The sequence below is a fragment of the Balaenoptera borealis genome (assembly GCF_965194805.1).
Source record: "Balaenoptera borealis genome assembly, chromosome: 16".
Classification (NCBI taxonomy): Eukaryota; Metazoa; Chordata; class Mammalia; order Artiodactyla; family Balaenopteridae; genus Balaenoptera; species Balaenoptera borealis.
In genome coordinates, this window is record NC_138872.1 from 10,892,000 (window position 1) to 10,919,603 (window position 27,604).

A 27,604-nucleotide genomic window follows, 5' to 3' on the forward strand; every position below is an offset into this window, starting at 1 on the left:
GAGGGGCGTGGGCGGGAGGGCGGGGAAAGGGGAGAGGGCGGCGGCGGGGCGCTCGGCGCGTGCGGTCCGGGCCGGGGCTCGGGAAGGCGCCCAGCGGATCGCTGCACATCCGAGGGCCCGGGCCCGGCGCTGGGCCGCCCGGACGCCCGGGGTCGGCGCCGCGTGGCCCCCGCGTTCCCCGCCACCGCCCGCGCTCCCCGCCCCGAGCGCCGCCCCTCCCTCCGGCCCGCCTCCCGCCCCGCTCCCTCCCTCCCTCGGCGGCTGCCTCGCGGCGCTCCCGGCGCACTCGGAGCCCGGCGGGGACCGGGAGGCAGAGGCGGGCGGCCCTGGGTCCGAGTGCCGGAGCCGAGCGGGGCCCGGGGGCCGAAGTTTGCCGGCGGCTCCGGGAGGTGGCGCGGGTGGCTTCCAGCCCCTGGTCGTGTCCTCGCCGGGACCCGCCGGCGAGCCGCGGCCCGGTCAACTCCGCGGTGGGGACGCTGTGCCGCGAACTTGAGGTGGGAACTTGGCGCGCTGCAGCCTCTCCGAGCACCGCCGGACTGGCGGACTCGGGCTCCGGTGGGGGGAGATGCACGTGGCCGTGGCCCCGGCGCCCCAGAGGGGACCCCGAAAGCCACTGAGGGGGGCGGCCGGGACGACAGAGGACCCGGGAGCAGCTGCGGGCGGCGGCGTGGAGCGCGCTCGCCACGGTCATGGTGCGGGTCCAGCTTCTTTTCTTCCCGGGGGTCCCCGGGGTGCGAAGTGACAGGGCAAGAGGTGGGGGGGCACATCCCGGCTGTGGCAGAGGTTTCTCGCCGTCTCTCGGGAGGATCCAGGGAGGAGGGAGTGTTGGGGGGAGGTGGTAAGGGGGCGTCTGTCACTCGCTCGTTCACTCCATCCTTAGGCACCGAAGGGAGCATCCCGTCAGTGGGCTTTATTGAGCCACTCATTAACGCCACAAGCTTTTATTGAGCGCCCACTGTGTGCTGGGCTCTGGGGACTCCTCAGCCTCCGGGGCTCCCTACCCAGAAGGGGCTCAGCCTGGATGGATTGGAGTCTTCGGATGAGGAAGGAAAAGAGAGAAGTTCATTCATTCATTCATGGATAGGACAAAGATTGGTTGAGCACCTACTGTGCACAGCTCACCATGCCAAGTGCCCAACATTCATTATTTCATTCATTTAACAGTTATTGAGGCACTGTGCTGAGGAGAGAACCGTGAAGGAGAGGGATGGGATGGGGGCAGGAGAGGATGGAAGCCAGCTTGCAGCTTGGAGAGCATACCCCTCCCCATGTGTGTAGGCAGAACGTCACTGGAAGGTTGCAGAACGGCCTTTCCTTGGTTCGCCTACTGCATTCATTCTCAAGGGGAGGGGTGGAGGCTGCAATAGGTTGTTGGATAAGAAGAAAAGGTCTTTAAAAAGCTCTTTAGGGGAGGGTGGTAGTGGGGAGGGGGGCTGTGAAACACTGATCTAACCATACCGATGAAGGGAGGCTCCCACCGATGGGGTGTATTAGTTAAGTTGTCCATTCAGCAGGCATTTTCTTAAGCACTTGCTATTCTTAAGTACATACAGGGTGCCAGGCACCAAAGTCACCAAGGAGAATGAGACGGACACAGAGACCCCGTTTGCTGACCCCTCAGACAAATGCAGGGGAGGTGGGAGGAGGGAGCAGGAGCTGCCCTGATTCATTGTATGTGTGTTAAAGGGGGAGGGGCTGCTTCTGACTCTGAATCTAAGCAGAGGTTTATTCACTAGGGTGTGTTTGATACCCACACACATGACTGCAGTCAGAGTCACTTCAGGGAGCCCCCCAGGAGCACGTTTCCAAGGCAGATTTGGCACTGCTGGAGCCCCAGCCCCAATGCTGGAGCCAGGGGAGGGGCAGATAGCCAGACCTGAGCTTGACCTTGTGTCCTCTGTCTTGGAGCTCTGCAGAGGCACCTGCCAAGTGGGGAGGGAGGGAGGGTGTGTCTGAAAGACAGGTGAGGATGGCCCCTGGGGATTGCCCTCACCAGTCATTCCCTAAGCCAGCCCATTCCAGTGGAAAGATGTCTGTCATGGGACCCACTCCAAACCCACAGGGGACTGTGAATGTGCTAGAAACAAGACAGCCTTGATTCTTGTGCCAAGCCCTGAGAACCCAGGCTGGGAGAGTCCTGGAGTCTGATTGGGGCAGATCTGGGGGCTAAGCTCCTGTCCCACTGCCGTTCTGAATTCTCTGCACCAGCCATACAGCTGGGCTCTGGCAAGAGATGAGCGAGATGCCCCAGGGAACAGAAGAGCAGAGAGATGTGTCCTGGATGTAGGGCTGAGAGACTCAAACCGAGACTAAGGAATTAACCCCCTGGACCCCTAAAAGGTGTCTTGACTGGGCCGTCTTTTCTCCACATCCCCCTTCCAAATATGTGAGGAAGAGTCAACATTTCCGGTTGCCAAAGATATAGGGTCTGGGAATCCACTCTTGGTTGGCTCATTAAACCCAGATATGGAGCCCCTGGGTGGAAAATGGCGGCTGGAGAAGCCACTCTAAAGAGAATTAATATAAAGGGGGAGGCAAGAAAGGCTAGCTGCGAGCACTCGATCCCTGCTGGCCATTTTTGTTCCATAGCAGCCAGTATTTGACTGACGAAGTCAGAACACGGAGTGAATGTGCTCCAGATAGGATCCGAACGGTGCCTCAGCTCTCCCCCTGCCCTGTGGTCACAGCCTTACACCTGCGTCTCCCCAGGCGGGCGGGCACGCCATGCTCTCCCTTGTTCCTTCCTCCCTTCCCCGCCGCAGCTGACCACAGACACGCGGCCTCAACACTTGCTAAGGAACAAGAAACGAGGGATTGTTTAAGCCGGTGTCCCCTTCCTGCTGCTCCAAGGTCCTCACTGCTCTCCAAGCCTGTGCCTCTACTTAACGCCTGTGTTCCCAAATTGGGGGGCTGCAAGGAGGCAGAGAGAAACGGACCGTCCGGCTCCCACCTGCAAAGCCCCTCCTGGTAGAAGGCAAACTGCTATTTTGCCAGAAGCAGAGTAGGGAGGCTCCAGAGGCCGCCTCTGTCTGGGGGGAAGGGCGTCTCCGGCATGTTCTCTCTTTGGGGGTGGCGGGGTGGAGGAGAGAGCCCAGCTGCCAGCAAATATCCCCCCCACCCCAGTGACTTGGGCCCCAGCTCGCAGGAAGCAGGGCTGAGGTCCAGCATGGTTGGCTTGTAACGAGGGAGGACGGGAGGGAGCCAAGGAAGATGGATTCCCCACGCGGGCACAGCATCTCATAGAGATCCAGCATGCCAGGACCTGGGCCAGCCTAATGGCTGGATCTGTTTGGATTAACGTTTTAATTGAGGATTAATGCGGCGTGACCCACCTCTGAGTCAGCCCAGCCAGGAGCCCTAACCCTGACAGATGAAGCTGCACCGGCAGGGGCAGGGCTGCATGGAGAGATCAGTGGGGTGCCCTCGACACCCGCTCGGGGTCAGGGGATCACACAAGTTGGCAAGTGTGGAGCGGGGTGGGCAGAAAGAAACCAAAGACCGAGGAGCTCAGGAAAAACTGCTTTTTTTTTTTTTTTAAAGAGAGTTGCATTGTACTTGGTTCATTTCTTACTGCCACCTATTACCACCAATTTAGTGGCCGAAAGCAACAAATTTATTATCTTACAGTTTGGGGGGATCAGGAGTCCAAATGGGTCTCACTGGGCTAACATCAGGGGGGCAGCAGAGCTGCGTTCCTTCTGGGGGGAGAATCCGTTTCTGCCTTTCCCAGCTGCTGGAGGCTGCCTGCCTCCTTGGCTCCTGGCTTCGCATCATTCCAACCTCTGCTTCTGTCATCACATCTCTTTCTCTGACTCTGATCCTCCTGCCTCCCTCTTCTAAGGACGCCTGTGTGATATTGGGCCCACCAGTCGATCCAGGGTCATCTCCCCATCTCAAGGCCCTCGGTTTAATCACAGCAGCATAATCTCTTTTGCCATGTTAGGTAACATATTCACAGGTTCCATCCAGGGCTTGGGACATGGGCATCTTTGCGAGGCCACTATTCTGCCAAGCACAGGAACGTGCCTCATCAGTTTACATTGCTGACAGGGAAACTGAGGCCCAGCCAAGCGAGTGACTTGACTTCAGTGCCAGGTGAGATGGAGAGCCGGCACTGAGGTCCAGCCCTCTGGAAGGAGTTGTCTGCTTCACATTTCCTCCTCTGAGAAAGGAAATGCAAGGGGAGGAGCGGGCAGGGGAGGCGCCAAGCGTGCTGTGCAGAAGCCATTCTAGCAAACACAGAGCCCTTCTAACGTGCCAGGCACGGCTCCAAGCACTTAGGAGGAGAGTGCGATGATTACCCCCAGTTTACAGCTGAGGCCACTCAAGCACAGAGAGGTGAAGTTATTTGCGGAAGGCTGCACAGGTGGTAACTGGCGAGCCAGGCAGCGTGGTCCAGAGGCCACACCCTCACCCCTGGCTGGTGCCTGTCTACACCATAGGAGAGTTCTGCCGAGAGACCAAAATGGCAACTGGGAACTTGACGCAAGCAGGAGTTTTGTTGATTTCTTACTCTGCTCTTGTGCAAATACCCAGTAGGAATAAAGATGTTTCCCCAGCTATGGGCAGTTGCCTGCTTCTCCCCATCCGCAAAGACTTTTCGAAAGCTTGTGCATAGAAAATAGAGTCGAGAGACCCCGTCCCTGGCTTGCTCCGGGTGCTGGACACCCTCCCCGCTCCACCAGGAATGAGCAATGCAGGGGCCCAGTAAAATGCAGAGTCAAAGAGGTTTGCTCAGAATCCCACAGACCTAGTTGGAGTCTGGTTTCATCTCCAGAGTCATGAGTTTTCACTTCTCAAAGCCTCAATTTCCTCATCTGTAAAATGGGGGTGTTAATAGTAACACCTGCCTCTTAGGGAAGGACATGGGCTCGCACAGTTAAGGCTCTTCCACAGTGCCTGGCACCTAGTGTGTGATGATGGGAGGCTGTGACGGGTGTTGCTCCAGCACTGTGAGTGTTTGGTGCTCTCTCTGCATCCCCCCCGCTCCTGCTCAGAAGAGGGACAGGCCTAGGACTGGAAGAGTGGAGTCGAGAGAGGACAGCAGTTTGTCAAAACCCTGGAGAGACCCAAGAGGTGTCTTAGCAGTTGGGATCAGTACATAACAGTTTGTGGAATCCTTCCTGTCCTTGATGGGATGTGGCCGTGGGGATGAGAGATCAAGTGACAGTGATCATACCTGCAGCAAACCTCCGTTCACCAGATCCTCATAACAGCCCGGTAAGGTCGGCACACTTATCCCCACTTTATAGGGGGAAACAGGCCCAGAAGAGGGCCGGCGCCTCAGTGGGTGCAGATGGCTGTATCGGGCTGAATGGGTATTAACAAAAGCAGCAGTGACAGCCAGGCAAGCCTGACTTAGACCTTCCTCCCATCCTGCTCCCCACGCCTGAGTCCTACCCCCCAGGCCCTGCACCCCACCCTCAGTCAGATGCTGACCACAGAGCAGCCTCATGGTGGGGGGTGGGGGGCTGCCCCTCAGAACTCCTCCTGGCTTCAATGCTCATTTCTCTCTGGAAATGTATCCTCAGCCCTCCATCATAGCTCGTGAAAATCATCTTTCTCCCAGGAAGAAGGAAAAGAAATTGCATGGGGAGTGTCATCGGATCTGTGGGCTCACAAAGGGGCATTTGATCAAGGCAGCCCCAGTGCAGAAGGTTTTTCTCTCTAAACAGAGGGTCTCCACTTCTCCAGTGAAGCTCCCCTAGCGTGGGATCCACAGAGCCTTCCAGAACCCCAAGGAGATTGAGCAGTTGGGCAGGGGGCTTCCTGCCATAGCCCAGAGCAGCTAGAGGGTCTGCAGGCTTTCCTGGCCCCTCCCTTTCCTCTCTCTCAAACGTCAGCAGGCTCTCAGGGAGCCTTCGAAAATGCCAATTCCTGGGCCTCCCCCTTGGGGATTCTGATGGAGAGGCTCTGGGGAGGGGCCTGGGAATCTGTATCTCCACTGAGTCCAGGGAGATTCCGAACCCAGTGGCTTGATTTTTTTCGTATTCTTCTTCTTCTTTTTTCTAAAACCTGGATTAAAACCCAGGGTTGTGCTAACCACAATCTACTTCATACCACTCTTCATCACTGGCCTGTGCCAGGCCACCTTAGTCACTGTTCCCTTCATTCCAATCCCCACGCTTGTTCCCCTCCCCCTGCCCTCCCAGGCACCCTCCCTGTGGTTGATAGAGGTCCTTACATGTGCTCAAGTCTTTGTAAAACATGTAATGTTGTGTGTGTGTTCATTTACATAAATAGCATAGTGCTATAAACTTCTTTTCCTTTTTCCACTCGGCACCATGTTTTTAAGATCTAAATGTGTTGCTAAACCTACATCTAGTCCGTTGCTTCTAATTCCTGTGCAACCTCCAGGCATCCGCCATCTGCATCGCTTGTTCATTTCCCCCCTGGGAGGGACACTGGGAGACCTCCTAGCACCAAAGCAACACAAGCTGCACGCTCTTGTGCCTTGTTCCTCGCTTAGATATGAGTCCCCAGAAGCAGATGCTGAGTCAACTATTTGAGTGTAAATAATATATTACAGACAATGTCTATCACAACCCCTATGGACCCAGGTCTGGGGACTATACCAAAAAGTGGGTTTCCTGGGTCATAAGGCACATTCCCCTCAGTACCCCTGGTGGCTTTCCCAGAGGCTATACCAGACTGCGCTCCCTCCAGCAACGGGCTCTGGGGTCAGACAATACTGGGTTCCAGTCCTGCTTGATGAGGTCAAGAAAGGAGTCACCAGTGGCTGGTGGAGGGGGAGGACGACAAACCCCCCTCATAGCTAATAATAATACAGCAGGCCCACTGAGCGTCCACAGGGTGTCAGGCATTGGGCCAAGCACATCACCTGTGACATCTGCTTTAGTCCTCAGCATAACTCAGGGAGGTTGGAGCAACTGATACCCCCATTTTACAGAGAAGGAAACTGCATCTCAGAGGCAGGACATGACTCTTCCAAAGTCACAGAATGACTGGGCTTGAACCCGGATGTTCTGACTTCAGAGCTAGTGGGCTCTTCTGCTTCCCCGTCTTGGGGTAGTCAGCAAGTTGCCGCCCAAGCTGAAGTCTAACCAGCTTTTTCTCAACATCCCCTGTATTTGTCTCCTATTGCTACTGTAAGAGATCACCACAAACAGTGGTTTAAAACAACACGAACGTCACAACATTGTAAATCAACTATACTCCAAAAAAAAATATTAATTAATAATTTTAAAAACCACGAAATTACTACCTCACACTTCTGGAGAAGAGAGGTCTCAAATGGGCATTACAGGACTAAAATAAAGGTGTGGGCAGGCTGCGTTCCTTTCTGGAGGGGAGAGTCCATTCTTTGCCTGTGTTAGCTTCCAGAGGCTGCCTGCTTTCCTTGGCTCATGGCCCCTTCCATCTTCAAAGCCAGCATTGGCCAGTCGGGTCTTTCTCGCAGCGTTGCATCACTCTGATGCACCCTCCTACCTCTCTCTGCCATCTTTTAAGGACTCTTGTGGTTGCATGGAGGCCGCAGAGAATCCAGGAAAATCTTCCCACCTCAAAGAAAACTGATTAGCAACCTTATTTCCATCTGTGAGCTTGATTCCTGCTTGCCACATAATCTAACATATTCACAGGTTCTAGGGGTTCGGATAAGGACACGGACATCTTTTGGGCGGGGCAGGGTGGGGATTGGGGGGATTATTCTGCCTACCATAGCCCCCCTAGTGGTGTCTACCCGCACTGACCACTCGGGCCTGGGGTGGAGTGCAGCTTCAGCAGGGAAGTGGGTGCTGGGCGGCGGGCACTGAGCACAGGGAATACCGGCCTCTGGGCTTCGCCATATCTCTGCTAGCCTGGCCCTCCTGCCCACCCCAGCCCAGCCAGGTCAAAGCTATCAGCTAATACCATCCCCTCCCTGACCACACATGATCATCAGGTCAGCTTTGGTGGTCTGACGCCACCCATCCATCCATGTGCGAGGCCCCCATCCCTGCTCTCTCTCCCTGATTCGCCCACACCCTCTCCTGTCCGTCATCCCACAGCCAGGAAAGGCTGCCTCTAACTCAGGCCTCATCACAGCACCACCTATCGGTCACCTGGGTGAATGGCACCACTGGAATCATCCTGCAGCCTAGTCTTTCCCCCTCACCACAATCCAGTCCTGCAGCAGGTCCTGTCAGCTCTTCCACCAAAGTCCACCCCAAATCCATCCAATTCTCCAGACCCCTCCGCTGATCCAAACCTCGATGGTCTCTTTCAAGAATGACTACAGGGGCTTCCAGCCTGCTCTCCTCAACCCAGCCTGAATCTTCTCCTGAGGATGCCTCACCCACGAGGAATAAACCCCAGCTCCGTCTGATGCCTGCCGATGCCCCCACACTCATCTTCTCCTACCTTCCCCTCACTCACTCTGCCCAGCCACTCGGGCTTCACTTTGGTCTTTGACCATCCAAGCCCATCCCCAGGTCAGGGAGCAGGCTCTTCCCATTCCCACCACCTGAGGCACCCTCCCCCCGGTCCTCCCAGGGCTGGCTCTGCCCCCAGGGTCCCCTCCTCCGAGAAGCCCTCCTGGGTTAGCCCTCCAGCTAACATTGACCCCCAGTCATTTCCCATCTGTCACCTTGTTCTGTTTTCATCACAATACTCACTACAGCCTGTGTACTTATTTAGAGACTGTCTCCCCCACTAGAACGTCACCTCCATGAGGACAGGGCTGGGTCTGTCTTGTCCTCTGCTGTGCCTCCAGACCTAGCCCAGTCCGACACATGATAAGTGTTGACTGAATGAATGACAGCTCCCTCAGGACTCCTCCTCCTCATCCCCACCATCGGAGCCCCTTTCTCAAATGGCTTCCTCTTCCCAAGTAGACATATAGACCCTAAAAGGCAAAATCATTAAATTCCACCATGCTCGAGAACTGACAGACCTAACACTGTAGGGAAATTTTAAAAGATCAGCCTTTTTGTGAGGGTATCAGACTGGGTGAAAAGAAGCATTATATTCCAGAAGCAGGACTTCAGAGCCTGTTTGATCTATGATCCTCACCCGAGACTCTAGCATGCAGAACCGTCACCCCACACCCATCAGACTGGGTAACCCCAAGACCAAAGGCTCAGGAGAAGTGTGTCCATCCCTCGCTTAGCAAACTCCAGCATCTGGGCCTCCCCAGGGCCCTCTGGCCCTCTGCATACAAGCAGCCTGAACGAAGCATGCTTTTTCTCTCCTCTCCATACTAACAAGTCTCTGAGACAGGACAACTTTCCACACAGGAGACTGAGGCTTTAACTCACAATTGACATGGGTCATGAGAGAAAAAAAATGAGGAATCGTTAATTGGGGGAGCTTTCTGCTGGAGGGAAATCGAGGAGGGTTGAAAGAAGAAATTCTGCAAGAAGAGAAGTGATTACAGATGCGGGGTTTCACAAAAGCTCTCCAGGGCTTGCAGGATGAGAGGAATATTCCTTTGCCTTCATCACTATTCTTGCCAAACAGAATGTCGTTTTCCCTCTTGTCTTTGGTGGCAAAGATAAAGCAGCAGAGCTGAAAAGCGGTCGCACTTAAAAGCGATCTTTCTCCTCCAAGGGATTCTGGCAGGCTTTGCCTGAGGAGATGAGTTCCAATTTTAGGTGAAGTTAAAAACACTCAATTCTTTAAAATCAAATCATTTTTTTCAAACACGGGTGTACCCTAGTTTTCCAAAACCTGAGTGAAACTATAGCTTGCCCCAAAGATAAATGAGTGGAGTGATGATTTGCTTTTGTGAAAGAATTTCTGTTAGGAAGGTGCCCCTTTCAGATGTGGAAACCGCCGTGGCTCCTGTTAAACACTGCTTCTTATCCATGCAGGGTTGCGTGTATGTGTGTGCACCCACGTGTGTTTCCCCTGAACACGTCCATAGCACAGATGGACACTCAGGTATCGGAAATAGGTTTCCATTTGTAATTGATAGGCTTTGCTGGTACCACTTGCATCCATGGGGGATTGAGCTGGGGGGAGGAGTGGTGATTTTTAAAAGCAAAGTATTAGACTCTTACTACTTTTCCCTGGATCAGCTGAATTCTGGAGAGCTCTGTTGCTGTCATCTAGGGGTCTCAAACTCAAATGCCTACAGGGGCCAGGAAGGAAACATACATGAGAGAAGTAAAGTGGGTGTTAGGAAGACAACAGGGAGGGGTAGGGACTGTGGTGGATTGTAGCATTCATGCCCTGCCTAAAGGGGGCAGTCATTTCTCAGCTGGAATTTGGGTCAAATATTACCAGATAGTCTGATTTTTCAAAAGAAACCAAGATATACGAATTTTTACATGAAATGTCTCCATTTTCAAAATCTTCTCCAAGCCAGGCAAAATATTTGTGAACCAAATGCAGCCCATGAGCTATGAATGAATAAGCGATCTCATTCTAGTGGCACAAACCCTTAGCTTTGAGGGTGGGGAAGCAAGAAGTCTACGGAAGCTGAGATTTTGACCTCAGTTTCTCAGAAGTGCCCTCATCATGTTGGCCTCACCAACAGGAAACGTACTCATTTGTTGAGCATTTCTTGGAGCTTTTACACTGCTGGGCACAGGGATTCAGAGATGAGTAAAGCACACTCTTCCCCCAGGGAGCAAGCAGTCTACTAAAGGAGCCAGGCTTGCACACAGATCATTTGAAAACAGGTGGCAAGTGCAGTGAAGATAAATGGGGGTGGGGGGTGGGCCTGACATTTGATTTAGCTGGAAGAGCCAAGGAGGGCTTTCTGGAGGAGTGAGCATGCCTGTCCGATTCATTCCTGTATCCTCAAGATGATGTTTACTGATATATGAGCAAACATGGCACTGTTGTGATAACTGTGCATTTTTTGGACATTGACCCTGATTTATGGCAAGTGATATCAGTTTTCCATGTATGGAAGGAATACAAGGTGTCCCTTTGAGTTAAATACTAATAATAATAGTAGACAGGGGAGTTCTCTGGTGGCCTAGTGGTTAGGATTCCAGGCTTTCACTGCCATGGCCCGGGTTCAATCCCTGGTTAGGGAACTGAGATCCTGCAAGCCACATGGCATGGCCAAAAAATAAATAAAATAAAATAATTTAAAAAATAATAGTAGACAGCAAGTATTGAGTACCTACTATGTCCCAGGCACTGTATTAAGTGGTCTTAGACGGTACATAATTCATTGAATCCTCTCAGTAATCCTGTGAAGTAGATCATATGGTCATACCCATTTTACACATGAGGAATTGAAACACATTGAGGTCGAGTAACTTGCCCAGGCCATGTGGCTCCAAAATCTATGCTCGTAACCACAACAGCAGACAGACATTTATTACTCACAGTTCTGGAGGCTAGGAGTCTGAGATCAGGGTGCCAGCATGGTCGAGTTCTGATGGGGGCTCTCTTCCTGACTTGCAGGTGGCTACCTTCTCACTGTGCCCTCACATGGGACCTCTAGTGTCTCTTCCTCTACTTATAAGGGCACTAATCCCACCATGGGGGCTCCACCCTCATGACTTCACCTAAACCTAATCACCCCCCAAAGGCCCCACCTCCTAATACCAACCCATTGGAGGTTAGGGCTTCCCCCTGTGAATTTGGGGGAACACAATTCAGTCCATATCAGCAAATATCTGCAGAATCAGCATCATCCGCGGAGACTCAGGAGTCACTGTGGGTCTTTCCTCCCCTCTCCCCACAGGCCCGAGAGGGATGTGAAGGCCCAAAATGACCCTCTTACCGGGAGACAATTCTGATTACGACTACAGCGCGCTGAGCTGCGCCTCCGACGCCTCCTTCCACCCGGCCTTCTTCCCCCAAAGCCAATCACTCAAGGGCGTCTTCTACCGCCGAGCCCAGCGGCTGCGGCCGCAAGACGAGCTCCGCCAGGGCGGCCAGCCAGAGGACCGCAGGCGCCAGATCATCATCAACGTGGGCGGCATCAAGTACTCGCTGCCCTGGACCACGCTGGAGGAGTTCCCGCTAACGCGGCTGGGCCAGCTCAAGGCCTGCACCAACTTCGACGACATCCTCAACGTGTGCGATGACTACGACGTCACCTGCAACGAGTTCTTCTTTGACCGCAACCCGGGGGCCTTCGGCACCATCCTGACCTTCCTGCGGGCCGGTAAGCTGCGGCTGCTGCGGGAGATGTGCGCCCTGTCCTTCCAGGAGGAGCTGCTCTACTGGGGCATCGCCGAGGACCACCTGGACGGCTGCTGCAAGCGCCGCTACCTGCAGAAGATCGAGGAGTTCGCCGAGATGGTGGAGCGGGAGGATGAGGACGACCCGCTGGACAGCGAGGACCACGACAGCGAGGGCCCCACGGAGGGCGAGGGCCGCCTGGGCCGCTGCATGCGGAGACTGCGCGACATGGTAGAGAGGCCGCACTCAGGGCTGCCCGGCAAGGTGTTCGCCTGCCTGTCGGTGCTCTTTGTCACTGTCACCGCCGTCAACCTCTCCATCAGCACCTTACCCAGCCTGAGGGAGGAGGAGGAGAAGGTAAGAGCCCAGGACCACTCTCCTCCCAGAAGTGCACAGCCTTCTCACCTGCACTGTCACCTCCTCCAGGAGGTCTTCCCTGAGTGCACTGGCTGAGCAGCACCCCAGTCCATCATTGTGCTTACACATGTTTGTAAGTGTGTTTACATGTATGTTGCCCGTCTCCACGTTCAAACACAAGCTCCATGCCTGTGCAGGTCTGCGCTGTGCCCCCCCCCCCCCGCAACATTGTCCAGCAGGGAGGAGGCACTCAGCCACTCTCTGTTGGATGGATGGATGGATGGATGGATGATGTCATGGATGATGTGATTTATGATGTACCTGGCCCCCAGCTAAGCACATGACATATACCATCAAAATTTATTTCACTAACTTGCATCCTTTCTCAGTCTTCCTAATTCCCTTGCATGAAAATATCCCAGAAAGCTTTTCTGGGTCCTGAATATGATTTTTATTGATAGAGGTGTGTGTGTGCACATGACCTCAAATAGTGAGCATTTCTTTCTGTTAAATAAGAGAATTCCCATAAAGTGTTTACTCCAGGGCCTGACGGGGTGTGTGTCCAATTCTCAGGGATACCACTCACTTAGCCAGCAGTTACTAGGAGCCAAGGGCTGGGCTGCCACTCTGCCTGCAACTTATCTTCTCAGCGAATCTTCCAGCATCCTGGTATGGGAGGTGTTCTCACACCCACTTGACAGCTGAGAACACTGAGGCAAAGCAGCTTGCCCAGACCCAGGTCTGACTGAGTCCCTAGTCTGGTTCTTAAACATGGAAGTATGGGTGCCACATGGCAGCCTGGGACCTCATCTAGCCCCACAGTTCAGCCTCCTTATGTATGAAACCCTCAGCCTTTTAGTTGGGACCCTTTCCCCATACATAGGGGTTCTGGAAGCAAGTCTCAAGACAGACCAAAAGGTTCAAACGGTGCAAATTGTGTAGGCATTAGAGAAATAGGTAGTATGGCGGTAGGAACTCAACATAAATATCATGCCAGCCAGCATTTATTGAGCACTGGCTGTGTACCCTGCATGTGCTAGGGGCTTCACATGAACTCTCTGATCAAACATTAGAACCACTCACCACGTGAGGGTTTTTCCACACACATATATTATGGAAAAAGTAGCAATAGTGTTGCATTTATAACTCACAGGGAGTTTCTGGCACTTCTTTTTTAATACATTGAATTTTAAAAACCAGTGTTAAGAAAACAGCATTCAACCAGTAAAATGAACTTTTGAGAAGCATAAGGGGTAGTGATGAAGAGGGCAGGGCTAGAGCCAGACGGCCTGAATTTGAATCCCACTTCATCCACTCTGGCTGTGTATCTGTAGGCAAGTTACTTAACCTCTCTGTGCCTCAGTTTCCCGACATGTCCAAGAGGCTGTGAACAGGCTCACCTCACAGCACTTGAGGGTTCAGTGAATGGGTCTACGGGAAGTGATTGGAACATTGCCTGGCGATTGCGTGCAGAAAGTGCTCACTATGAGGATTATACGTGCCTACCAAAAACAGAGGAAATGCCCATCATTTGAGACCTGTCTGGAAACACCTGTGTTTAGTGTAGATTTCTTCTTGGCTCCAACGTACACAATACTGATTTTATCAGGAAAATACTAACAAAGCCACAGTTTTATTCAACTTCTGATATTTGCTTTAAAAAAAAAAACCCGGCCTTTTTCATGACTCAGTAAAAATGCTGTTCTTCTACTTCATTTGGGGGACCAGTGGGGTTCACTGTTTCACCTGAGCACACGTTTGAGTGCCTACTGTATTCAGGCTCCACAGGGCAGACAGGGTGACCAGAGTGAGTCTCCAGCTTCAGGGAGCTCAAGTCTAGGTGACAGCCCCGTGACCATAAGTATGACACACAAGCCAAGGGGGCTCTTGTGAGAGGACCACCAACTGTGCTGGGGATACTTGGAGGGGAAGCACTCCAGGAAGGCTTCCCAGAGGAAGGGGCTTCCTGTCCCAGAGGTCTGAGACCTCAAAGCCTCACCAAGTACTAGTTCATCTCTCCAGCCTCTCACGTATTCCTAGAGAAAGAGCTAGCAGAGCAGGTGTGGTAGAACCCAGCTGTGCCCGGGAACCGACAAGATGCCGCAGGTAGAACCATTTGTGCCTTCCCTCTCTGCCAAAGGCCCCTTTGAGGTTGAGGTCCAAACCCACTGGGGACGGTCCACCATCCAGTTGTACTGCAGACCAGAGCAACAAGCTGGCAGCCCACATGACAGATGCAGCGCACAGATGTGTTTGAGTGGACCACGGAGTGCTTTCTTTGTATTAAATTGTCACAACATTTAAAACCCAGGAGATTTCATGTAAAACTCCAAATTTCCAGCTTCTCTTGAAAAATTCGGTGAGGCAGCCTCAAGACTGAATTCTCCTGGGACAGCCATCAGGGGGCGATGAGTAAGATGGCTGCGCTCCGCAGCAGGCCTCCGCCCAACCTGGGCCACCTCCACCGTTTTCCCTTTGCCTGACTGGCCTTCACTTGACACCCCGTCTAAACACCAGGCCAGGGCTCTTCCGTCCATCCTGGTAACAAATATGAATTGATCACTGGGCGCGTGCTGGGCCTTTCCAGACACTGGGGTCCTGAGAGTGAACAATAACAAACTGTCCTGCCCTGTGGGGCTACAGTCTCCTGGGGCAGTGGGGCAGGCAGGCAGGGCTGAGACAGACAATAAACATGATAAATAAGTAACTTACTGAGCATATTAAAAGATGATGAGCATTACGATGAAATAGAGCAAGATAAGGGGAATCGGGGTACCGGACAAAGGGGGGGGGTGGCATTTAAACAGGGCAGGTCCCAAAAGCCCTCCCTGGGAAGGTGATATGGAAGCAAAGAGCTGGAGGAAGGGAGGGCAGAGCGATACGGGCGTCTGGGGGAAGAGGAATCCTGCAGGGAAAGTCAAGAAAAGTCAATGCTGAGCTGGGGGTGAGCCTGGGGTGTTGGAGGAGCAGTGAGGAGGCCCGTGGGGCTGGAGCAGGTGAGCAAGGCAGGCAGGGGGCAAGGAAGTGGGAGAGGTGGTGGCTTGGCCACCTGTGCCCCTGGGGGACTTGAGCCATCTCTCTGAGCCACGGAGGATGCTCAGCAAGGAGGGACAGGATCCGATTCGTGTTCTGAGTCCCTCTGGCCGTGTGTGCGAAATGGACTGCAGGGACCAGGGAGCCCAGGGAAGAGGTGCCTGCAACTGTGCAAGTCAGAGAGGGTGGTGACTGGACCCGGGTGGGGCAGTGGACAGAGTGAGAAGTGCTTTGACTCTGGAATCATTTTCAATGAAGCACCAGTGGGATTTCATGAGGATTACAGGGGAGGCGTCAGGATGAGGCCAAGTCTGTCCTGAGCACCCGGAAAAATGGGATTGCTGATCGCTAAGAAGGGAATCCACAGGTGGGCAGGTGTGCAGGCAATCAGGAGCCCAAAGAGACTAGATCTTAAATGTTCTCAACACAATAAACGGAACGATAATTATTCACATTGCAATATATTAATGTATCAAATCAACTCATTGTACACCTTAAATTTGTACACCATGTTATATGTCAATTACATTTCAATAAAAATAAATTTTAAGAAGAAAGAAATCAGGAGCCCGTTTCAGGACATGATGAGTTTGAGACACCTATCAGACATCCCAGGAGGCAGCCCGTCTGGGGTCTGGAGTTCAGGGGCGAGGTCTGGGCTAGAGAGAGATTAGGAATGGTCAGTGTTGAGATGGTACTTCAAGCCCTAGGTCTGCACGGGATCAACCAGGGAGTGAGCATAACCAGAGAAAGAGAGGACTCGGGGCCACAGGACGGGGACAGGCATCGTGCCCAGACCACCTCTCACCCGGGCAGCCCAGCCAGGACAGAGCCCCGTGCTCCTTGCTGGTGGGACCGCTGACCTCTCCCCTCTCTCCCAGGGCCAGTGCTCCCAGATGTGCCACAACATCTTCATCGTGGAGTCTGTGTGTGTGGGCTGGTTCTCCCTCGAGTTCCTCCTGCGTCTCATCCAGGCGCCCAGCAAGTTTGCCTTCCTGCGGAGCCCGCTGACGCTGATTGACATGGTGGCCATCCTGCCCTACTACATCACCCTGCTGGTGGACGGCGCCGCCGCGGACCGCCGCAAGCCCGGCACAGGCAACAGCTACCTGGACAAGGTGGGGCTGGTGCTGCGGGTCCTGCGGGCGCTGCGTATCCTGTACGTCATGCGCCTGGCCCGCCACTCGCTGGGGCTGCAGACGCTGGGGCTCACGGCCCGCCGCTGCACCCGCGAGTTCGGGCTCCTGCTGCTTTTCCTCTGCGTGGCCATCGCCCTCTTTGCCCCCCTCCTCTACGTCATCGAGAACGAGATGGCCGATAGCCCCGAGTTCACCAGCATCCCCGCCTGCTACTGGTGGGCCGTCATCACCATGACAACTGTGGGCTATGGCGACATGGTACCCAGGAGCACGCCCGGCCAGGTGGTGGCGCTCAGCAGCATCCTCAGCGGCATTCTCCTCATGGCCTTCCCCGTGACCTCCATCTTCCACACCTTCTCCCGCTCCTACCTGGAGCTCAAGCAGGAGCAAGAGAGGGTGATGTTCCGGAGGACCCAGTTCCTCATCAAAACCAAGTCGCAGCTGAGCAGCATGTCCCACGACAGTGACATCTTGTTTGGAAGTGCCTCCTCAGACACCAGAGACAACAACTGAGCCCAGAGGACACACCCCGCCACCGCCACCGCCAGGACGCCCCCAGCCCTACCCGCCCTCTGAGGCTTGAAGCTATCGCCATCACTACAGAAGCCTTCAAAGGCACGTGCTGCTTCTGAGCGCAGCCCTGGCCTAGGAGAGACCGAGCCACGCCCCAGGGAGGATGTCCCAGCATCCATCCGCAGGGGGTCCCTGGTCCTCAGAGTCCAGAAGGGAAGCCCAGCACACAGCCCTGTCGGTCCCCCCGCCCGCCCCAGCCCCCACGCCTGTTTCCCTAATAAGGAAATGGCTTGTTTTTTCCACCATGTAAATAACATGCCCAGCAAAGACTTGCTTTCTGGGGCTGCCTAGAGAAAAAATACAAACAGCAGCAGCTACACGTCTGTCTTTAGTGTGGATCATGTGCAATTAAAGAAAACCGGTGAAAAAGAGAGAAAAAGCCTTCCATGGAGCTCTCTTAAGAGAGGAAACGGCGCTTCCCAGCAAGGCCAGCCAGTGTGGGAACCAGAAGTAAAAGGGCCTGTTTCCTTGGGTCCTTCATGCCTGGTGGGGTCCCCGTGGGGTTGGAGGAAAACAGGGCAGGTACCTTTGGGAAACTGCTGGTAAAGACTGCAGTCCCTCGCTCCTCTTTCTCTTTGATTCCTCCCACCTCCAGGCCTCTCTTTCCCTCCTTTTTCCTTCTCTCCCATCTGCTGTTCTCTTTTGCACCTTAAAGCCTGTTTCTCAAATTTTCCCCCAAGGCACCCCTAACAGCCAAGTAGATACCAAGTCAGCATTGCTGACTACAAAGGTGAAATCACTTCATTTTCTCTTTAAAAAAAATAGTGTGGATTTTTTTAATTCTATGCCACATTTATTTTAATTTTTGAAAAAAAAAATGCTTCAGACCGTTTATCTGAATCAAAATGTAAACCTAGATGACATTAAGTTGATGCTTTGGGAAGGTGGACCACAGTTTCCTGGGCCATCTGAGGGCATAGTCTGAAGCCCCCAAAGGCCTCCCTGGGCCCCTCAAAGACCTACAGAGCACCCACCCGACCAGGAACACCTCCCGATCTCATGCAGTGTGGATGGTGCCAGGTAGAGAGGGAGACCCAGGGCAGCCCACCAGATTTACTCTGCTTGCAGAGTTCAGAGCCCCTCGGTGCCAGTCTGGAGAGGGGGCTTGGCGCCCAGGTGGCGGTCACACGCCTGCCTTCCGCCTCACGGATACCGCAGCATCGCTGGCTTCTCCACCCCAAACGCCTGCGGCCTTGGCCCCGGCCCCTCCCCTCGGCCAGCTGCGGAAAGCAAGCTCTAAAACAAATCTGGTCCCATCACTCTCCTGCCTAAACCCACAGCGGCATCCATCACGCTGAGAATAAAGCGCAAATGCCCGGCATTGCCTGGGCCTGCCGCCCTCTCCAGCCCCATTTCTCACGTGTCTCTCTTTCGCTCACGCCATCCAACTACGCTGGCCTCCAAACTGCTCTTTAGAAGCACCCAGCGCATTTCCCGCCCCGGGCCTTCACACATTCAGATCCCTCCGCCGGGAACGCCCTTCCTGCCGAACTCTGCAGAGCTGGCTCCTCCCATCACCTTCCGGACCACTTGCCTATAGAATCCCCTCCAGCGCGCCGGCTACCCGCGCTGTCTCTCTCACCCAGCTTATCTTCTCCATCCACTTATCGGCCTCTGGAATTGCCTTGTTTATTTCTCTGCTCCTCACTTATGGTCTGTCTCCCGCCCAAGGAGGTCAGTGCTATCGTGGCAGGGATTCAGCGCTATAGCTCACGGCTGACTCCCAACAGCTAGCACAGGGCCCGGCAGCCAGCAGGTACTCAACAGACGTTTGTGGAATGAATGAAAGACTGAGGGGAAGCAAGAAAAAGGGCCATAAAGTAGAACGGCTTTTGCTTTTAACATTGGATAGCGGCACGTCCGAGCACCTCTCTCTCTCTCTGTCTCTCTGTCTCTCTGTCTCTGTCTCTCTCTCCCTCCCTCTCTCCCCCTACCCAGTGGGGAGGCAGGGGGCAGGGCTACCTCTGCACGGTGTACACGCAGTGATGCCGACTGGAAATATCGTGCAAGTCACGAGGGCCTCGTGAAAGCCTCCCCCTGACACCTGCTTCCAGTGACTCACGCCTGAAAAGTAAGTGTTCCGACTAATTAGCTCTACCTTCCCGAGCCCGGTGTGTGTCATAGAGATCAGGCAGTGCCGTCACCGTAATAATACCTTAGATTTATGGAATGAGCTTTTCCCCCCTCCGAAGTGGCTAAGAGAGAACGGAAGACAATTGAAAACGCAACACAGACAGAAGCGTGACACGCAAACAGCCTTTAAAACTCCAGGGAGGGGAAAGCCAATACCATTTGAGTTGAGGGAACCCAGAACGGGCCACGCTGGGAGGGGAGTCGCGCGCCCACCACACCGAGGGCAGAGGAGGAGCTGGGGTCACTGAGGGTCCAGGTTTATGGCATCTTCTTGCCCAGATGCTCATCTGTGCTGGTGGCTGAGGTGGAGGCCCAGACGCAGGCACCTCTCAAGACCTCCCTTGAGGGACAAAGGGGCTCGAGATACTGACCTTCATACCCAGAGTGGTGCTTAAGGATCCTTTGCCCTAATTAAGAATCCGGAGGCCTCAGGACACCTAACTAGCCACTTCTAGGACCATCATCGACTTGACCATCGTGGCTTTTCCACTTTTTTTTAAGCAATATGAAATCTGATGAAGAAGCCCAGCTGTAAATTGGACTGAATAAGGGCTGTTCTGATGGAAGTTGGGGGCACAATTCTTCCCCCAGCCCTAATGGGGGCTCCCTTTTGACCCTGGTACAGGCAACTAACTCCATGCAGTGAAAATCACAGTGAGTGAAAATCACTGCTCTAGGGGAAACGGCAAAGCAGACCTTTCCCAAATGTGTCTTATTTTTTAGGTCACATGGACATCCCCCATCTACAGTTGAGCTCAGTGCTTCCCTAAGACTCACAGTGGGGATTGGGAAAGGCTGATTTCACAGTACAGATTCTCAGCCCACCTCTGAGGAGGGCTGGGACCTCTCACCTCGGGCACAGAATTTAATTAAGGGGGAGTCAAAAAAAAAAAACTTAGTAATCAAGATAAATCATATTTCAGTGCAATATTTTAAAAAAATCAAGACTAATGCTAAAAACCCATGAGGAGCAAAATAAAGACAGGATCTGCCTTTGCCATTGCATAACTCTGACCCACATACCTCTCTTCAGTTCCGGTCCTGACTGGACACCCCTGCCATATCCTGCAGGACAGTTCCAGCCAGCCAAGCCAGTCCCCCAGGAAGCACGGGTGGGAGCCTTTAGCACCTGGCACCGCAGCTGCTGGGCATGGGCACCCTTCCCACTGGAGGGGATCAGAATGGCCACCAACCCCACCTCCTGCCCCAGTGAACATTTGAGAACCAGGCCCCTGCCCTCATGGGGCCCGCACAGTGATGGGGAGAGAGAGAGAGACAGTGACATGCAAATTGAAGAAAATAATTTCTGATGTTGGTGAGCACAAGGTGACCTGGCAGACAGCGACTGGGGCCAGAGGAGAGGTGGAGGGCAGCCCCTGAAGGGAGTCAAGGAAGGACTTTCTGAGTAGGTGACATTGAAGTGGGGACCGGGAGGAGGGGAAGGGGACAGCCAGTGCAAAGCCCAGCGGTGGGGAAGCCCTGGACATTCCACCAGCTGTCGAGGGAGCCTGTGGGCCCATGGCCCCACGGCCCCACTGCGAGAGTCCTTCCTCCTAGGGAGAACACTCAGATCTGCAAAGTTGACACTCTTTGAACAAACATTTCCAGAGACCTTACAGTGAGCCAGGTCCTCTCAGAGCAGCTGGGGACAAAACAATAAAACAACAGAACTGGACTCAGTCCCTGCCCCAGAGGTGCTTATTATTTAATGGAGAAAAGGTGAATAAAAGATTTCTGCACACGTGGGATGATGGGGGTGCAGGCGCAGGGAGCTGTAGGAGCATGGAGAACGACATCAGCTGGGAATTCCCTGGTGTTCCAGTGGTTAGGACTCGGCACTTTCACTTCCAGGACCTGAGCTGGATCCCTGGCTGGGGAACTAAGATCCTACAAGCTGCACAGCACAGCCAAAAAAAAAAAAAAAAAAGAAAAAAAGACATCAGCTAAAGGAAGCATGATTTTCACTCAGATTTACATTTGCTAAAACGGCCTCACATACATTTTCCTCCAGAAAAAAAAAAAAAAATAGTATTCCTCCTAACACTGGTTCTCCTATCTCTCCATCCAGTCCTGTTAACTTATATCAGGAATCTGGCCACTTAACCTCCTCCAGTGGTCCAGCCCCCATCCTCTCCCACGTGGATTGTTGCTGAAGCCTCCTCCTTGGTTTCCCTGCTCTCCTGCTTCCCCTCCCATCTGTTCTCTGCACAGCACCAGACGGACCCTGTTGAAACGCAACTCCAATCATACTCATCCTCTGCACAGTGTCTCCCCCAACCTGGTGACATTCCATCCCACTCAGTCAAAGCCAGTGTCTCTCATGGCCCCAGCTCCCTGACCTGGTCTCCTTGTCTCCTCCTCATCTCTCCTTTCAGCTACACCAAACTCTTTATTCAATGAACGGACCAAATACAGTCCCTCCTCAGGGCCTTTGCACGCAAGTGTTTCCTTTGCCTGGAAGACTCTTCCCTAAGGTATATCCATGTGCTCCCTCTCTTCATTAGGGTCTCTGCTCAAATGTCACTTAAACAGAGAGCCCTTATCTGACCTCCTCCCCACAGCCTGTATAAAAGACCACACTCCTAGCATGCCCCCAGTGTGTTAACCATGGCTTTTCTTTTCTGTATTCTGATGCTTTGACATCCGGGACCTTGCAGACCCTGCAAGGACTGCTCCTTCCAGGGATAGCCAATTCCTAGAGATGGTAAACCACTCACCCACAAGCGTGCTTTTCAAATACAAACCAACCAATCCGGATTCCATACCCTTAGCCACCTCCTTCCACCTCCCTTTTTGGGCTCTCACACACCAGGCCACTATCCACATGCCCTAATCATCCCAGGGCCAGATCAGACAACCAAGGACAGCCCTATGGCCCAGGGCTCGCTGAAATTTTTCCAACTAGCCAATCCTAAGCCAGCTTACCCTGCCTCGCCCACTCCTTCCCTCAAAAACCTCAATAAAGCTCTTGCCCACAGTTACCCCCTCCCTCTGCCTCTGACCAGCCCTGTGCTTCCTCATGTGTCCCCCCACGATGTGGCATGCCCCCTTCACTTGGGAACTATGAGTATAACAAACTCTCTTTTCAATGGCAATTGTCTCCTGATCTGTTGGCCTCGCCGTACCTGAATAATAATAAAATCTATATTTAAAACACCCAGCCCCTTAACCTGCTTCATCCTTCTCTGAGAGCCTTATTATCACCCAGTACCTTATATATTTATTGCTCATGGGCTTTCTTTCTCCACTAGATGGTCAGCTCCATGAGGGCAGGGACCTGCACAGCAGTATCCCCAGTCTACGACAGCACCTGGCACGTAGTAGGTGCTCAATAAATATTTGCTGAATAAATGAATCTGTGGATCCCTTACTTCTATACAGAGTCCTACAAAATACATACACATATCAACCATATTTGTTCACACATATGGTGGCATGACTCTCATTACAATCTATTCCTGTATAAGGGCACCACAATTAAGCAGTCAAAATAACCCACCACCACCCCCAGGTCACCCGATGATGTCTGCTTGGAAACCACCTCCACCATGTGAATTTATTTATTTTATTTTATTCTTTTGGCCACTCTGCATGGCATGCAGGACCTTAGTTCCCCCGACCAGGGATCAAACCCACGCCCCCTGCATTAGCAGCACGGAGTCTTAACCACTGGACCGCCAGGGAAGTCCCTCCACCGTGTGAATTTAGTCCTCCATCAACATCCATGTATTTTTAATTAAATGTATAAAAAGATACTGTGGGAGTTTGTTTGAAAACATAAAACAGAGCCCGAAATATTTTTTTCATTTTCTTTTCTGAAAAGAACATGCCATTTACCCAAATGACCTGGAAATGTCCAAATAAATAAATTTGTTGTAATAAATTTAAAGCCACCAACTAGCCTTGCCTTTAAAAATAGGGGGCAAAAAGAACCTAATAAGACTACGTCCCAGGTCTGGATTACTTGGTAGCTATTGGCATTCCACCATATTTATTATTATGTATACATGGGACACAAAACAGAAGTCCTTAGAATCATTCTCTAAATGACAAGTCCATTTAATAAGGACAAGCCCAAGGAGGTGGGTATGTGACCCCATTTAACAGAATAGCTGCTAAATAGATAAAAGCTGTTTCTCCATAAAGAAGATTAGATGGAAAACGCCTCATTTTAGAAGCTCAGAGGCTTTTGAAACAGGCATAAAAATTACTCAGCAGTGAGAGTCAACCAAGGTTTCTAGGGGCCATTCTGGGGAAGGGAAGGGAACTGGCAAAAGTGAAGCAATACCTTTATTCTGTTGCCCTCAGCTATTCAGTCTTACCCATCCCGGGCTGCTGGGCTGTGCTTTGCTTTTGAAGGAGAATAAATTGGAAGGCGCAGCTGAAAGCACATCCCCAAACACTAAGATTTATGGTTTCTGGCAGAGACTTGGGGTGAGCCCTCCAGCCTCCTCCACGTGCCCAAGGCAAGAGCCCAAGTTTGCCCAGAACTTCAGCAAAGGATCTGGGAGAGTTATGAGGGTAGCCTCATCTCTGTTAAGGAGGCCTAACCTGTTTGCCTGCAGGGACCAAGGAAAGAGGTAGAGGGAAAATAAGTAACAACCACTCGTGTCTACAGAGTTGCGATCGGTGCTTGGACCTCACCACAGCCCCAGAGTTGGGGCAGTGTTGGGGGCAGACATTGCTAATTGCCCATGTGAAAGCCGTTGCCCATCTTCCCCACCAGCAGGTCCCCTGTTTGCCCAGTCCCAGGGTTTACACCAACCATGGTAATCCCATCACCCTTTGCAATGAGTCGTCAGAGGTGGGCACGTGACCCAGTTTTGGCAAACGAGACCCCAGAGGAAGTCTGTCTGAGGTTGCTGGGGAGATTTTCCCTCTGATATGAGAAAGCCCTTTTCTCCTCTTTCCTCCTTTCTGCCCTGGATGCTGTTGAGTGAGGACATGGGTAGAAGAAGCTGTAGTTGTCCAGCCCCCAGATGCTGTGTTGTCATAACTCAGGGCAGCCCCCTCTCCAGGGAATCACAGCATCCAGAGATGCCTTCGAGGTTACAGCCCTACCCCACCAAGCCAGCTCACAGCCACTGGCTGGCTGACACAGGGGTGCAAGTCCTCAGCCCCTTGCCTCAAGGTGGAACTTGTTCTGTGATGCTGTTCATGCTTCAGAGCTCCCTGTGGGATCAGGCAGAAACTAAACTCCAGGCAAAACCACATCTTTGCTTACCTTTTCCCCTGCGCAATCCTGCTTCCCTTCTCCATTGCAGCTTCCTCCTGAGAGCACATCTCAGTAAAGCACATGCGCCTCATTCCCCATCTCAGCCCCCTGCTTCTAGGGAGGCCAACCTCAGACAACAGGTGCTGAAGCTGGGCAGCCATACTCATGACCGGGGGATGGCAAGTTGGAGGAAGGAAACCCAACCTGCCAAGGAGGGTGGATCTGAAAGATGCAAAGGGCCTGCTTGGGTCCATAAAGACATCGTAAAGCTGCTGAACTCACCCAGGGACACCTACCTCCAAATGATAAATGCCTTTCTGATTTAAGTTACTGCTACTTAGAATGACCAATCATCCCAGTTTGCCTAGAACTCAGGGTGTTCCCAGGATGCTGCATTTAGCATTTAGCATTCAGTGCTAAACTCAGAAAAGTCCCAGGAAAACCAGGATGAGTTGGTCACCCTACTGCTAGTCAGTCAGGCATTCTCAGAGGCAGAGGCATATCCGACTTGTAGTCAGAGGCATATCCGACCGATGTGACTATAGTCCCCATTTTACAGTTGGAGAAACTAAGACACAAGAGGCAAAATGAGGTGTATGTGGCCGCACGACCAGTTAATAGCAGAGCTGGAATCAGCAATCAGAACTTTTTGACCTCTAATCCAGAACTCTTTCAGAAATATCTATTTCACTGAAGAGGAGCTATTAGACCCCAGCAGAACACTAACTGCCAAGTTTAGTGGGCACCTGTAGTTTGTCTCCCCAGCATCTGGCAGTGGCCACTGGGACAGAAACCCTAGTGGCTCATCTACCACCCATTCTCCCCTTCCTCCTTACTAACAAGCCCCAATTCTATCCAGGTGCACTGCCACTGAGAAAAAGGCTCTATTTTCCAGCCTCCCTTGCAGCTAGATGGGGCCAAATGAAAATGTTCTGGCCAGTAAGATGTAAGTGAAGTCTTGTAGGGGCTTTGAAAAGGCTCCTGAAGAGGGGGAAAATGGTCCTTCTTCTGTTCTCCCTGTTCCTGGAACATAGATGTGATTGCTGGGTCTCTAACAGCTGTCTTGGACAGTGAAGTGACTCTGAAGATATAAGCCAAGTACCAAGGATGATAGAACAGGAACGTGAGTACCTGGGTCCTTGAGGGCATCTTAGGGCTGCCACATCCTGGACTCCATCCTCCAAATGGATGTTGGGATTTATATAGGCCCTATCAGCAAAGAACCTCTCTCTTCCTCAGTGGATATAAATCTGAATGGTGTACATATGGGAGCCAAAGAACGGAGCCAATACAGAGGAAACAGAACCAAAGGATGGAGAGAGAGAAACTAGGTTCTAATGTCAACAATGAATCCCTGGAACCAGCAGTGCCTGAAGCCATCCCTTCCCCTGGACTTTTCATTCATGTGATCCAATAAATTGGGTTTCTGTCATTTTAACTGACTGATACATACCTGAATCTGAATTAGAAGTCCAGGAAGGGTCCTGTGAAGTTTAGCGTCTATCAAGACACCTTTAACAATAAGAGCATCTTCAAGCTGAACTTAGCACTCCAGCCAGCTGGTAACACTGGTCTTCAGAGGAGTCAATCCATATGGTTTTCTTAATTTATGTGAGTGGGACACCCTGAAGGAGCAGGAAGTGCTGCAAGTCCCAGGACAAACAGAAGGAACTTGGGCTCTGGAGCCAGAGAATCTCAAGTTCAACTCCCTGACAAGCCACTGCTTTGTTGTGTGTCCCTGGGCAAGTAAATGAACGTCTAGTTCATCCTCTGTGAAAAAAAAAAAAAAAAAAAAAAAAAAAAAAAAGGAGCAGTAACACCCACCATACTGGGATGACATGAGGATTAAATGAAATAAAGAATACAAAGCACCAAGAACAGAATCTGGCCCATAGTCAGTGCTCAACAAACAGTAGCTATTGCTATTATTGTTAATTATTCTCCCCAAACTCAGCCAGCAACAATGAAAAGGGTCTGATAAATTAATAGCATACACAAGGTAATAGGGGTATGCTTTGGCCTGACTTTTTATAACATTTCAAGGGACATTCGCACTTTTCTCATTTGCCTGCACAGCGGCTGCTAATTACAAATGCACGTTCACACTTCGTTCCAAAAGACTTGGCAGAACCACAATTTGGAGATCTTTTCGTTAGCAGAGAATGAATGTGGCGGAGCTGCATTTTTGTACGATTACTCAGGGATCTGGATTTCACCCCTGCCCTCCTCCTTGGCCAGTGTGGACCCCCCTCTGCTGTGATGCACGGCTCTGGCCACTTGAGAAGATGGACAACTGGCTTCCACTCTGCACGGTCCGTCATCTGCTTCCATCACTGACTAGCTGGGTGGCCTTGACTAGTTACCTTGCCTGAGCATTGTTTCCTCATCTGGAAAATGGGGATAATGATAACACACCTTCCTTCCACCCTACAAGGTCTGTGAGGGGATGGTGAGAGGATTAAATGAGATAATGCATTAAAGTTCCCGGCAAAGAGCAGATATTTAGAAATAGTTCTTTTCCTAAAGCCATTCTGTAAAAATCTAAACAGATATTCTATCAGGCATGATTGCTATGTTTCTAAATAGCAGAAAATCCAACTCAAACTGGCTTAAGGGGGGTGGGAGGGAACGTGGTGGTGGAGGAAGGAATGTGGAGAGAGGACATGTATAGGCTCGCATCACTGAAAAGTCAAGGTCACAGCTCAGTGTCATGAGGAGTCTTTCTCCCCATCTTACAATCCCCACCTTGTCGGCTTCACTCTCGTGACCCCTGTGGTGAGCGCTCCTGTTCCACCTGGCAGCTCAGGACTCTCCCTCCCTGGTGACAACATGGCTGCAGCAGCCCAGCCTCGCATCTTCTCAAGTTCAAGTCTAACAGGAAAGAGCAAGGCATCTTTGGGAGAGCTCCTGCCATAAGCCCTGAAATTCACTCTGATTGGGAGCCTAGACCACCTGCACATCCCTGAGTCAATCAGTGAGGCCAAGAGGAGGCGGTGCTCTGATTGGCCAGGTCCTGGAGACGTGTTCCACCTCAGGGACTAAAAGTGAATGACGGATAAAAACA

General features: G+C 52.3%; 1 protein-coding gene across 2 annotated transcripts; it reads left to right on the plus strand.

Moving 5' to 3' along the window:
• The first annotated feature begins 48 nt into the window (after positions 1-48).
• On the plus strand, positions 49-17,826 carry KCNG1 (potassium voltage-gated channel modifier subfamily G member 1). 2 transcript variants are annotated; one of them, XM_082359359.1, is made up of 3 exons: positions 49-494; positions 11,648-12,447; positions 16,362-17,826. In XM_082359359.1, exons 2-3 carry the CDS (start codon positions 11,674-11,676, stop codon positions 17,130-17,132), a joined length of 1,545 nt encoding a protein of 514 aa, XP_082215485.1. In that variant the 5' UTR covers positions 49-494; positions 11,648-11,673; the 3' UTR covers positions 17,133-17,826. The 2 variants fall into 2 exon arrangements, with proteins under 2 accessions (XP_082215485.1, XP_082215486.1); XM_082359360.1 differs by lacking the exon at positions 49-494 and adding an exon at positions 516-692.
• Positions 17,827-27,604: the final 9,778 nt, after the last annotated feature.

Coding starts and splice junctions, on each gene's coding strand:
- KCNG1 (XM_082359359.1), top strand. CDS start 11,674: ATGACCCTCTTACCGGGAGACAATTCTGATTACGACTACAGCGCGCTG. Junction 12,448..16,361: donor TGAGGGAGGAGGAGGAGAAG/GTAAGAGCCCAG, acceptor CCTCTCTCCCAG/GGCCAGTGCTCCCAGATGTG.